The 13,138-nt window shown below is 44.5% G+C and overlaps 1 protein-coding gene across 5 annotated transcripts in view; it reads right to left on the minus strand.

Annotated features, from left to right (window-relative positions):
* The window catches only part of CCDC85A (coiled-coil domain containing 85A), an 80,472-nt gene that overhangs the window by 53,949 nt on the left and 13,385 nt on the right, over window positions 1–13,138 (minus strand). For 4 of the 5 annotated variants that reach the window (XM_053972682.1, XM_053972680.1, XM_053972679.1 and 1 more), the window contains exons 2-3: window positions 11,871–12,259; window positions 8,454–9,369 (exon numbers count right to left, since the gene is read on the minus strand). In XM_053972682.1, coding sequence (XP_053828657.1) covers window positions 8,454–9,369; window positions 11,871–12,259 — 1,305 coding nt within the window. Of the gene's footprint in view, window positions 1–283; window positions 509–8,453; window positions 9,370–11,870; window positions 12,260–13,138 lie in introns of those variants that run through there. The other variant, XM_053972683.1, reaches the window with a different exon arrangement.

A 13,138-nucleotide genomic window follows, 5' to 3' on the forward strand; every position in this document is an offset into this window, starting at 1 on the left:
CATGACAGCACAAAACTCTGGGATCTGTGCTTCCAAGACAGTCTGATCAGTCACTTCCATGCTCTTGGCCAATCCAGCAATTCAGGCTGAATATAACATCCCAGTCCACTCAAAAGTGAAAAAAATCTTAGCATTTGATTATGCTCATGGAGAACCTAAAACACATAGAATCCCAATGTCTTCACACTGAAATTAGCATTTGTTTTAATAAAAACTCAGGATCTTTTCTCCAAAATATGTGCACATGCTATGGTTGTAAGTGGTCACAATGTAGCCTTAAGCAGTATGGACTGGAATACAGGCCAGGCAACAAGTTCCAACAACAGGAATGAATCAAAGAGTTCTTAGCACCTGTACCTGGAGGAGACATAGATTTGGTATCTTCTGCTGCTCAGTTAACACTGAAGGGCCTTTGGTCTTGGTGGTTGGAAAGCTGGTTAGGAAAAAATCGTTGCTGGAATGCTTTCTTGTCATGCTTTCTTTTTGGACTTAGTGACACTGCAAAAACCTAAAATTCAAAATTTAACTTCAGGTTACATAAATTTCTAAAATGGACCCAAGCAAACAAGATGAATGACAGTGACAGACAAGTGACTTCATTCAGAGCACTGCATGAGCAGGGATATTTGTGTTCTGTCTGGGCATCCCATTTCAGTGCAAGTCAGGTGCCAACAAGGAGCGAAGTGCTCAAATCCTTGGAAGAATCTGAGTCAATTTGCAGGTTCTGCCTCACAGCAGTCATGTGTTTGTGCTTGATATATTCATCTGCCCCTAACGGAATGTTCTTTTTGTTTCTCATAATCCAATACTATTTTTAGAGGCTCATCTTAATGTCCTCAGCAATGTCTGCAAACCACAAAAGTCCTAAGACGGATTTTGAACATCATTAAAGTTTGTTCGCTGTAAACCAAAAACAGACTCAGGAGCCAAGAGGGGATGTGGGTCAGGAATCAATGCTTTTCTCCAGGCTTGGCTGCACTTGGCCTAAATGGAAGCTTATCACAGAGTGATGAATCAGCCTTGTACCCTTGGTAGAAAGCACTGATACTTTTCTTTGAAGCCAAGTCACAGGTACAGGCTCCACAGCTGATTAAGGCAAACTTCCACAGCTCGCAGGAGTTTAAAGAGATGCAGTGAAAGAAATCTGGTGAGTTTTGAGGTCAAACATTTGAAGGAGCTATCTCACTATTGATCAGATTAGAGATGTTTAATATTATAGGCATAAAGGCTCTGGAATAATTTGTGTAACCTTGTGGAAGTACCAAAATGGAGACCTTTAGGAGACATTCCATATTGTTGGTTGCCACATGGCTCACTGTGCTTTTTCAGCTATGACACATCTTTTACTCTTGACAGTGCTTGAACACTGCTGTTTCACTGGTCCAAATAACCACTTCATTTATTATATGGACTTTTACAAATCAGTAAAGTTCACATGAATCATGCAAATAAAAAATAAAGGGTAGAAGAAGCATGTTCTTGCTGAACTACAGGTCCAGAGCTGCTGCCTTCTTCACTGCCCGTGAATGTTACAGAAACAACGTGAATATGCCCAAGATTTTATAGCAGAAATGAGGAGTAGAACTAAGACTATTTGTTATTCACAGCCCTTACAGAACTGTTCATTTTTTAAGACAGCCTAGCCCAAGACAGCAGCTTGCCCATTCACAATCAATAAATTTGCACACACTTCTATGCTGCATACTAAATGCTCATGGACACAGATTACAATGCTGACCCTCCTCTGTGTGCCTTGCACAATTAAAACACTTAAAAAATAAATTTACAAGTCCACTAAATAAGCACAGAGTAATATCATTACTGCTTATTTTTCAAAAGGCAATTTTAGTTTGTGCTTCACCCCCCCATGTTATACTTTCATAACTCATTCACTCTCAAACAGATTATTGTACTGCTTCCTGCAATAAGCAAAATTCAAAGCTATGTTTCAGTCCTAGCTGATTCTCTTCACAGAGACCACCCTTTAACCAGTGAAGAAGCACAGGCAGACAAGATTTACATCAAGATCATGACTTGAAGATAATTCTCAGTGCTCCCTCAGTAACTATATATCTCTGCACATGACAATATGACCCAAGATAAGATGTGCTTCAGTTTACTAATTAAGACATAACTTACTAGCTCAGAAGCCAATGAATTTTCATTGCCATTAATTTTCTTATGTACACAAGGCTTTATTATACCTCATTAAATACCCTGTAATTTGGAATGCCTTGCTGTCCCTTATGCCTGTCAACAACCCTGCAATTTGTGTGTATGGCAGTACAAAATCTGAACCCCACACTACACTGCCTACCACACTCTTCCCTAACTCTTAACCCGTTCAGCTCCAACCCCTGCACAGCTCTCCATTGTTAAGTTCATAATAAAATTTAAAAATAAATAAATAACATTAATAGGTGAACAGAAGACAGGACATTCTAGACTGGCAAGCATAATATACACTACAAGGTTGAATGTCTTAAACAAGCAGCACTTACCAAAAATTAATCTAATATACTGACTGCATTGTAAGTGCCATAGTTCAGAGAATTTTACAATTTAATCACTAATATTTCTAAACCTATATTTTACTGTTCTAAACTCACAACAGTAACTCCAAAAGCTGTGTGAAGAACTGATACACGAGGTCCTTAGCTCAGGTTAAAGGTACTCTCTCTATGCAAGGACTCAGACAAGGTTTTCATGTGAGGATTTGCTATTCTGGCACTAAAAAAAAAAAAAAAAAATAGAATAACACACAAATGTGCCCACTTTTTTCAGGCAGACAATACTAACAGCCGTGCAAACTCCTGACAAGCTCTCAGAGGTAAAGGCAAGTGGCTCACACCTTGACCCAATCACCATGAAAAAGAAATAAGCTTATCTGCTGTTTCCAAAACAAACTCCCACTCACTACTCAGAAAATACTTTGTTTCTCAAAAATGCCCAACGCAATAAAGAAAACAGAAGAAAGATTAGTATGTCAGCTCCATCCCAGGTGTACCACGACCATAGTCGGGGGTGGGAGCAGGCGCTGGCTTGCAGGGTGTTTTTGTTTGTACCGGCGCTGTGACTGATTAGCTCCCTCCTGGAGCCCCGGGGTCAGGCGCCAGGGAAGTTCCAGGGGGACACTCCAAACACGAGAGATGGTCACACGTCTCCAATCATGAAGCCAGCACGGCTCCTCCTCTACGTCCCGCTCGGGAGAGATGGGCACTGCTCACGGGGCTGCAGGGAGTCACTGCACGGGGCTTTGCTGTGGGAACTATGGGACCAGTTCCCAAATCCCTGGCAGCTCTGACTAACAGGGACCTTGCTCCCAGAGAGACGAGGTACACTGGAGACGGCTTAAAGGTAATGTCTCTATTCCCTACTCTGCCTCTCACTTCCACCAAACAACGGCTGAATTAGCATTAAGTCCTCACTGCAAAACAGAGTCGCCTGTGTAGCAGGATATGCAGCCTCAGGAAGAAAGGAAAAGATAATAAAACTTGGAAGCAGTGACTTCCCAGAAGGTGCTGGGGTGATCTCAGCCTTGCAGCAGGAGGGGCTGTGCAGCTGAGTCCCCCTGCACATCCCACTGCAGCCAGCAGTGCTATAGCACCCAAGCACAAACCCTGCCCCCAGCACCTGTCTGCCACTTGAATCAGCCTCTGACCTGTGCAGGAATCAGTGCTGAACATCCAGACAACCTGTGAAACCAGGCCACTCTCCATAAAGAGAGGCATCACTCTGCCGTTAACATCGTTAATGCCAGAGTTTTGCTGGAAGGATGTTCCGCTGCACATTAAAACATTGAAATCAAAAGGAGTTATGTCAGCGAAGTTAAGGACATGGAATTGTAAACCTCTCCCAAAAGTCCTATAACATGGTTTTCTAGTAGGTTCATTGTTTTGATACTAGAAATCACATTTTCAACATGATAAATCACTCCCCAAAAAACCAAGTTGGGTAATAAATGCAGCGTGCTGTAGTCACATCCATATTCACAACTCATGCCCCAGTTCTCTTACAGTGTGTAACAGCTAGAACCAATTTACAAGTTTGACATCAAACCTACAAAGTTCAATTGAAAGACTCTGATTGGCAAAGCTTCAGAGCTCTACACTTCTAAATTGAATACCTGAAATAAACACAACATCACTTCATATTGTCAAGGCAAAAAAAATCCCACTGATCCTTGTAGCCTTTGGTTACACTCTGAAAAGTAAGCAATGCTGCCTCAGGCTCCCAGCTGTGCAGTCATGGGTGCCACCAGGACAGGTCAAATCACCCACAGAGTGCTGTGCAGTGCCATTAATGACAGGCAGATTATTTGCATTTCAACTTTAAGAAATTTAACATGTAAGCAAACATACATGGAAACGACATCATCCCACTCTTCAGCCAGCAAAGAGGAGCTGTTTGCACAGAGAGGGTATCAGTTAACTCAGGAACATTGTTAAGAGTTTTTCCTCTCTGGAGTCACACTGCAATTTCCCCTTTTTTTTCAGTGCAGTGTTTTCTAATTTAATTTTCCTTCTCACAAGTGCATTTATAAAAGAGTGTCCAAAATTTATGCTGAGACTCTGTTTAGCCTAAAAACACCTTTGCTGAAGGAGAGGTGATGCTGCATTTGTTCTGTAAGAGCCCTCACACCTCCAGCAGTACAGGAGGTGTTAGTCAGCAGTTTGACTTCTCTTCATTAACAACCTCAGCAGGAAGCAAGAAGCACACATGAAAGCCTTTGGATACCTTCCTTTCAAGCCTTTGGATACCTTCCTTTCATACGAAAGTCAAAGCTCAGAGTAAAACAAAGGACTTCTTAAAATAGAAAGTTGAAAATAAATCACTTAGATTGAAAAACAACACTTAGACTGCAAATGCTGAAAGCAGATCAATTTATAGAGGCACTTACACCCCAGATATCTGTGTCAGAGCTAAACTGTCAAGTATTCTTCTAGGGTGTATTAATGCTCTCTTCTCAAAATGTTTTTACTGCTGGTATTTTCTCATCTAATTTCAGCAATCTTTCTATCCCGAATACCCCTGGTTCTCATTACCCAGAACATTTAGGTGTGATTACAGCAAAAGACTGTTATCATGTTATCATGTTTTATTTGGTTAAAACCTCTAGAATTAAATACATGCGTTTTCAATTAACAGGAACCAGGCCAAATTTAGCTCTCCCATCCTTTTTTCTGTCACTCCAAAGGCTAAGGACACTCATTTCAGAAAAATATGTAGGAGAGCCATGAAGTAGAGTAATGGGTATTTTTAAAGCCTTATAAATCTTATAAATGAAAGCTGACATGTCATACAAGAAAAATACCAAGATCAAACCTTTGAGCATAGAAGATGAGAAGAATTATGAAAGGAAATGTTATCACCTCATCCTTTATTCCTTTAGCTGTGCCTGTGAGCGAGAGGCTGAGGTAACTTCCCGCATAGCTTAAAACATGCATGAAGGCCAATGATTAATGCATGAACGCATCCTGCAAAGCAGCTCCAGCTGCACATCACATTTCTGATGGCATTGTAATATTATACTGCAACTGCTCTGACTGCAGCTCCACTCTGTCAGAACCTGCAAACTCTATGATCCATCCCACACGTCTTTACCTACAACCCCAGCTCTGGGAGAGGTAACACCACCCTGTGGAATCCACTGCTTCCTTGTGGTCACCAGGTGCTGACAGGATTGCAAATCCAGCTAAATGGGAGCTGCTAGAAGCTCCCATTTCTCCAGGAATAGCCAGGCTGGTCCCAAACATGCTTCCAATTAGGAACATCAGTTCCAGGTAGAGTACAGCACTTTTGGAATGAAGTTTGACATGCAGAGGAATAACTTCTCCTCTCAGACATGATTCAGAGCCCAGTTCAGACCAAGGAAGATGGGACAGGCTTGTACTGACCCAGGTAAATTCTGACTACGTAGTTAAAATATTTTATTTTACTCCTTTAAATACCAAAACTTGTTTGTCTCTGCCATTCATCATTTAGGGTCACCAGCACTTCTTCCTGCTCACATGACAGTCCACAAGAACTACAGTAAGTTTAGAACTTATGCAAACTCATGACACAGATGTGCAAACATCTGCCAGCTAGAAATACTCCAAGTTTGAAAATAAACTGGATTCCACCAATGCAATATAATCTTGTATGTACTACATGCACTTTGGGATCACAATCAAATGTTGTCCTTTTGTATTGCTCATCAGAGTTTAGGGTCACATTTCCAGGCCATTTCCTAACTCACGTCATCACAATTTCAGCATTCCTTACAACAAGATCAGGATTTTTATTCCTACTTTCAGCTGGCAGGGTCAGGTGCACACAGAACATCCAAATTCAGATTTACATGTTATTTTCACAACAATAACAATTTTTCATGACCAGCGCTTCTACCACTTCTGTATTAACTGTTCCCCACAACTTTACAGTAGCTGACAAAATCAGAACACAAAATACCCAGAAGGAGTCAGCCTTGATGTGAAGGCCAAGTATTTCCCTGAAGTTTAAAGCCTTGTCTTCACAGCAGAGCTGTCAAGAGTCTTCCCAAGTTTGATCAAGGTCAGACAGATGTCAGAATTAAACCTCAAGCTTGCATCAAATTACATAAATATGAAAGAAGAGAGGTTTGACAACTTTCTGGTGAGAGAAGTTGTCAAACCAAAGAGGACTTCTCTGTAAAAGTGATTATATAAAGCACAGGGCAGGCAAAGCTCTGATTAAAGTCAATAAAGATCCTCCCAGAGCACCAGTTGCCCTCTCCAGCACCTTGTGGCCCGAGTCCAATCTTTTGACAGCTGAAATATACTGCACAAAGGATACCAGTCAACTCAGGAATAAAATAGCAACTGCTTTCACTGCACTGTTAGGAATATGGTTCTTAACAAGGCTACTTGGGGGAAAAAACACAAAAAGAAACAGAAAACCCATATCTTCCTTCCCCTATGAGTGAGTTTTAAAAATACATACTTAAAACCTTGGATCACCTTCCTACTTAAACTGTGGTGGACTGATGAACTTCATGGGTGCAAGAAACAATTTTTGGGAAGTCTGGTTCCATACTTCATGCTACTTACAGAAGGTCAATAGTAAACACAAAAATCTGAATGGAGAGCAACACAGCATTTAATGGAAGTTGGGTGAGACCAACTTTAATAACTTCTGTATTACACATCTTCACATATTTGTCACACACTCACCTTATTAATAATTTCCAAGTCTTTAAAAAGAGGAGTCTCTACCATGTTGGGGCTGGTCAGCCCTGTCAAAAATACACATTTCACTGAAAACAATGTGGATTTGCCCCTGCAGAGAGGGGCTAACTGAAGGCATTGTGCAAGTTAATCCCAACTAGTAACTGGACCAGTGTGATAAAGGTTGAGGACAGCACCCATCTCACAAGCAGATCCAACAAGTGGTCACTTCCATTGATGCCAACACAGCTTCTCACAGCTGCTTATGAAATGGAAACACATGAACTCCACCCAAGACAATTTGCTAAGGCAAAATCATCACTTTCTGCAGAGTTCGATTTCAAATTTAAGTATAAAGGTCTGAGAAAAGGGTTTCCAACTAGGACACTAATTGCCTTCATGAGAACATCCCAAAGCACATGGAAGAAAAAAAAAAGGCAGCAAGCTATAGGAATTCTGCTAAGTCTAAAATGAGTTATTTCTACAGCAAAGTAGGATGTCTGAACTTTGTAGCTTTCAAAATAACAAGATACTTACATTGTGACTCTCCTAAGACAAATAAATTATTTCCATCAGTCAGGATATACTGCACTTAAAAACTAGGCATGTTTATTGGAAACTATTCTAAAAGGCAGCAATAAAACAGCAAAGAAACCCCTTCTTGATCTTCCTAAATTTTTAATTTGTTATGATTAAAAATATGCAAACTCAAGGCTTTGAAAGGAGCTATCAGATTCATTTCTATTGAGCCTACTCTTCATCTGGGGTCTTTTCCAAAGTTTATGGGTAAGGATAAAAGAAGCCTTCAATCAATAAACAGGAAATTTTAAAATCTTTAAAGCTACAGACAAAGCAGATTAGGAAGGTGGAAATGAAATTGGAGACACTTACCTCCACTCTGCTGACTCAGATTTAAGCAAGACAAGAAACATAATGCAATTCCTCTCCTATGCAAACACAAATCCACCTAGGGACAGTTTACATCTACCAACCACAGAGCAGGGTCAGGGCTGAGAGCTTCTCCTTGATACCCTACACCAACACTCAAAATGCACTTTCCCCCTACTTCTTTAATCTACCCCACACCTGCTGGATGGACAAACATGTACTCCAATTAAATCATCTGCTAAAGGAATAATGGTAACACCAAACTCATTGCCTTTCATTTCACATCAAACAACATTCCTGCTGCAGAAATAGCTGGAATAACACCAAAACTACCTTAGCAATTTTCAAAGTGAGCTTTTGCTCCAAGTATTGACCCACCATTCATTCCGTTGTACAAACTCCTGTGGTGAGGGGACAGCTCATCTGTCACTTGTCTCCTGAGGGTACCTTCTCTGCTGCCTCCACTGAGGTGTTTGAGGTGCTCTGGGCTCCCTCCATAGTGTTGTTTGAGATGCTCCGGACTCGTACCCCTCACCTTGTGCAGGTGCTCTGTACTTCCACTGGGTGTGTGCTTTTGAAGGTGATCTGGGCTGCCACCACTGTGCTTTTGATGCTCAGGGCTACCACCAGGCCTCTGCTTTTGAAAGTGTTCAGGACTACTACTCAAAACATGCTTTGGGATAGTTTCTGGACTGCTGCTGCTGTGCTTTTGTTGTTCAGGTACTTTGACAATGGTTTTGTGATGCTCAGGGCTCGGCCCTTTCAGGTGATGATCAGGACTGCCAGAACTCCTGGGCTTCTGCAGGTGCTCTGGGCTGATACTCCTGTGTTTCTGATGCTCAGGGCTTCCTTCCCCCCGAGGTTTTTGCAGGTGTTCTGGACTGGTGTTTGGGTGGTGTTTGTGATGGTCTGGGCTGTCTGTGCTGCCCGTGCTGGAGGTGCTGCTGCCATCCCCAACATCTCTGATGTATGCACTGGTGGCAGTCAGCTGGCACAGGCTTATCTGGCTGTCGATAGAGCTCCGGCTGCCTGCTCCTCCACTCTTCTCCTCATCCAGCAACACACACAATTCCTTCAGCTCCAGGTTCTCCTTAACCACTTCTTCTTGCCTCACTTCCAGCTCTTTCAGCTTCTGCAGGTATAAGGCCACCTCCTTGTGCATGACACTGGCACTGTACCTGCCCAGCCTCTGCCACTCACGGGACACCCTCTTGCCCTTCTGCCGGTCATCATCCAGGAAGCAGCAAAGGTCCCTCAGCTCCTGGTTATCTTCCTGCAGCTTCTGGTTGATGTCCTTTAAGAGAAAGATTATCATGACAGAGGGGAGTCTAAAGGAATTGATGTTAAACTGCTACACAAGCCACTGGACAGCACTGATGCAAACTCTTGTTTAAGCACTCCAGTGAGGCATAAATAATTCCATCCGTAGATCTAGCACGTTGTAACAGCCCCACGCTTTGAGCAAACAAAGCTGCTGTCCAGCAAAAACTACCCTTAGCTTGTAGCTAATTTCTAACTTCTGATACAGCAGAAAAGCTTCAGGTGCTTAATTAATTTTCATGCTAAATATCAGAGTAATTTAGCTCCCAAATTGGGCAAGGATTGTAAGTGCTGTCATGATGATCTCGCTCCCCTGAGAAATATTCACCTGCGAGTTATTGCTAAATAAAAGTGCCAGGTACATCAGAAATTGTAAGCTCTCTTAAATAATTAATGATTAACATTTATACTCCCTTTTCCCTAAAGCATAGTCACATATAAATATGACCATTTTAGAGATTTTTTAAAGATAGGGGTTTGCTGGATTTTAGGTTGTCATAAAAAGCCTTGTCAGTCATCACTTGACCAGGATTGCTTCAACCACTCTGAAATGAAATAATCATCTTAAATAGATTTTTTCACCGTTACAAAAAGATGTACATGATTCTATGCCCCTCCCTAAGTGAGGAACAGTCTGAAGCAAATGCTCTGAAGTAAAAATGTTCAGAGTATTACTACAGCAGAATAAAAACATTTTCAGTATTTTATCCTTCTAGTTTGGACTTATGACCATATTTATCTTTCTCCCATCATCTACATATCCATTCCTCATGTATGACATTACAACCAGAGATTAGCCAAAGTTGTTAAAAATTCAGTCTTATGGAAACACCATTTCAGCACAGTTTCCTAAGAAAATGAAGCTTTTGTAACTCCATCAAATTTCGGTGCATGAATGCCTGTGTTTGTCTGATTTTTGCCTCAAAATAACTTCAAATTTTACTGTACTTGACAATGGAAAAAAATCTCATTGAGGCTTTAAGGGGTCCTTAAAAACCTCTGCTAGTGAGAGATGTTTGAAATGATCCCACAGTGGGATCAAAAAAAGTTGTGGAAGTCCGCAGTTCCTCAGTCAGGAAACACCCATCCAGCTGGTCATTCTTATCATGGAGCAGTTATTTCACACAGGACAAAGGAGGGAGATTCCCAGACACCAAGACAGGGCTCAAAAAACCTCCTTCTCCCAGATTCTTTCTGAAAGTTTTAGCTGAGGCATCTGAATAAAAGGAGGAAGTCAAACAAGACTTAAGGAGTTTGGAATTGAGAGAGGAATTTGTGACTCTGTCCTACCCATCTTAAGTGTGTTTGGTCAGTTACCTGGAAGATGCAGAAATCCAGATACTTTTGCATGTAACTGGGAGAAATATACTATTGTCGTAACTGAACTTACATTTAAAATATAAGCTTCAGTTTTACTCAATACTACCATGGTGGGGTCTTTTTTACTCTCAGACACCACCAAAGGGATACACATACTTTGCAGAACACAAAAACTTGGGAGGCAGGAACTGTCTTCCCCCATGAGCTATTTATTTTATGCCACACTATTATCAAGGACATTTTCTCAATAATTCTGCCATTTAAAGCCATTCTACAAGTGAAGAACTCTCTCCTAATGCACTTTCTTGTAATAATTCAAAAGCCCACACTGCATCTGTGTCTCTTGTCTCCTTCCCTCCAACCTCACCTCATTGAAGGAATTTATTGAAAATTCTCGAAGCAATAAGCCAGAAAATGTTCTGTAGTCCTGCCTTCTCTAAGGTAACTTTCTAGATCTATAATGCACAAGCGAAGTAATGCTCTGTAAATAGTCACACTTTCTTCCCAGTCCTCAGAAGTGGGAATGAAGCATTAGGAACTAAGCTTCTCATCCACCAAGAGTGAAATTAAGAGCAGATAAACCATTACAGACTTGGTCTGCCCCTGACTGCAGCCTGCACAAGCACACAAGGAAGAATGGTTTGATCAGAGATGTGTTACCAGATGTCTTTTCGCACAATAAATTAGGGATTGGTTCTGACCATCCCAAACCCGAGCCCAAACCTGCCACAGGCTGCACTGCATCCTGGAAATGACCAGCTCTCTCCAGCAGCCTACCAACCTGCCTGACAGACTAAGTCTGTCTGAAAATAGTGACAGAAAACAGTGTGAGCTACAGAAACCCTTATTTCTGTGCACTTCAGGCAGGATCATTTAACCTCGCTCAAAACCAAGGAAGTCTTAACACAAAGCTGACAAGACTTCAGCGTTTTTATCAACCCAAAAGAATAGCGGGGCAGACATAAACCAGCTGTGCCCCACAGCCTGCCGAACACTTGATTATTAAGCGGGATCAAACGCTATTCACCCCAGTCCTCATCCACTTTTCATGCGGTTCTCGGGAGCGGCACCTCCCAGACCATCCACCTGACGAGATTGCTCCCGGCGGGAGACACCGCACAAACTTCAGGGGTCCCACCCTGACTACCCCGCTACCTTCAAGCCGCGGATCTCGCCGAGGTGGAGCTGGAGGCGGCGGTTCACCTCGCGGATGAGGTTGCTGTGGTCCAGCATCGCGCTCATCTTCTCGGCCTCGGCGCGGCGGAGGCTGCGGATCAGCTCCTCCTTGCTCCACTTAAGCAGCTCCTCGTCCGACACCTTGGACAAGTCTTCGGCCGGCGCTGCTCCGCAACTTTCCGCCGCCACTTTGGACATGGTGGCGGCCCGGCAGCCCGGGGCACTCGCGGAGCCTCCCCGCACTCCCGGGGCGGCCCCACGGCCGCCTCCGGGGGAAAGGGCGAGCCCGCAGCCCGCGGGGTGCCCCCAGCTCCAGTGCTGGGCCGGGGGTAACGGGGGAGACCTCTTCCGGCCCCAAGCAGCGGATCCTGGAAAAAAGGAGGAAAAGGAGGAGGAAAGGGTGTGGAGGAAGCCGAGCCACAGGCTGGGGAGCAAACTTCCCCCGTCGAGAAGGAAAAAAAAAAAAAAAAAAAAAAAAAGAAAAAAAATACCTAGACGAAAGATCTCCAAGACAAGCCCGGTTCTTGCAACAGGTCAGCTCCAGCTGCGTGCGCCCGGTCCTCGCCGCAGCGCCAGGGATGCGCGGTGGCTCTCACGGTACCCGCCGCCCCCAGGCTGCGGGATGCAGGGGAGGATGCGACGCGCCAATGCCGTGCACCATGGCGGTGGGCAGAGCGGGCCGGGCGGCGGCGGAGGAGCGGGAAGCAGCGGGGAGGACCGAGCGGAGCGGGCGCTGCCGGCGCTAGTGGCGGGCGCGGGGCCGCTCGCGGCTTTTCAGCGGGGCGCGCGCCACGTGCGGGCGGGGGCGGCGCGGACCCCGCGCGGCTCCCGGGCGCCCCCTGCCGGCCAATGCCCGCCAGCGTGGCCGGGGCCATCCCGGAGCGGCGGGCGGGACGGACACACCCGAGGGACGGACACACCTGCGGCCGGGACACACCTGCGGCAGCATCCCGGCCCTCCTGGCCCCGCGTCCCGGCCGGTGACCGCCGCGCCCCGCCGAATGGAGGCACAAACGCAGCCGCCCGCGCATCAACGCGATGCCTCCAGTAGCGCGGCTGGCGGGAGGTCACACACATTACATCACCGTCGGGCAGCACCGCCGCGGCTCAGCGCAGCTCGCAGGCACGCACCGAGCCTGAGGGCAGCTCCTCACTCCAGCTGAAGGTCGCATACGGTGAGCTAAACCCCTCACAGGAATTAGGCTTGGGCTGCTTATACACCTTCCCTAGGAATATTCAGCCGCAGTG

Source organism: Vidua macroura, chromosome 3 (genome assembly GCF_024509145.1).
Source record: "Vidua macroura isolate BioBank_ID:100142 chromosome 3, ASM2450914v1, whole genome shotgun sequence".
NCBI lineage: Eukaryota > Metazoa > Chordata > Aves > Passeriformes > Viduidae > Vidua > Vidua macroura.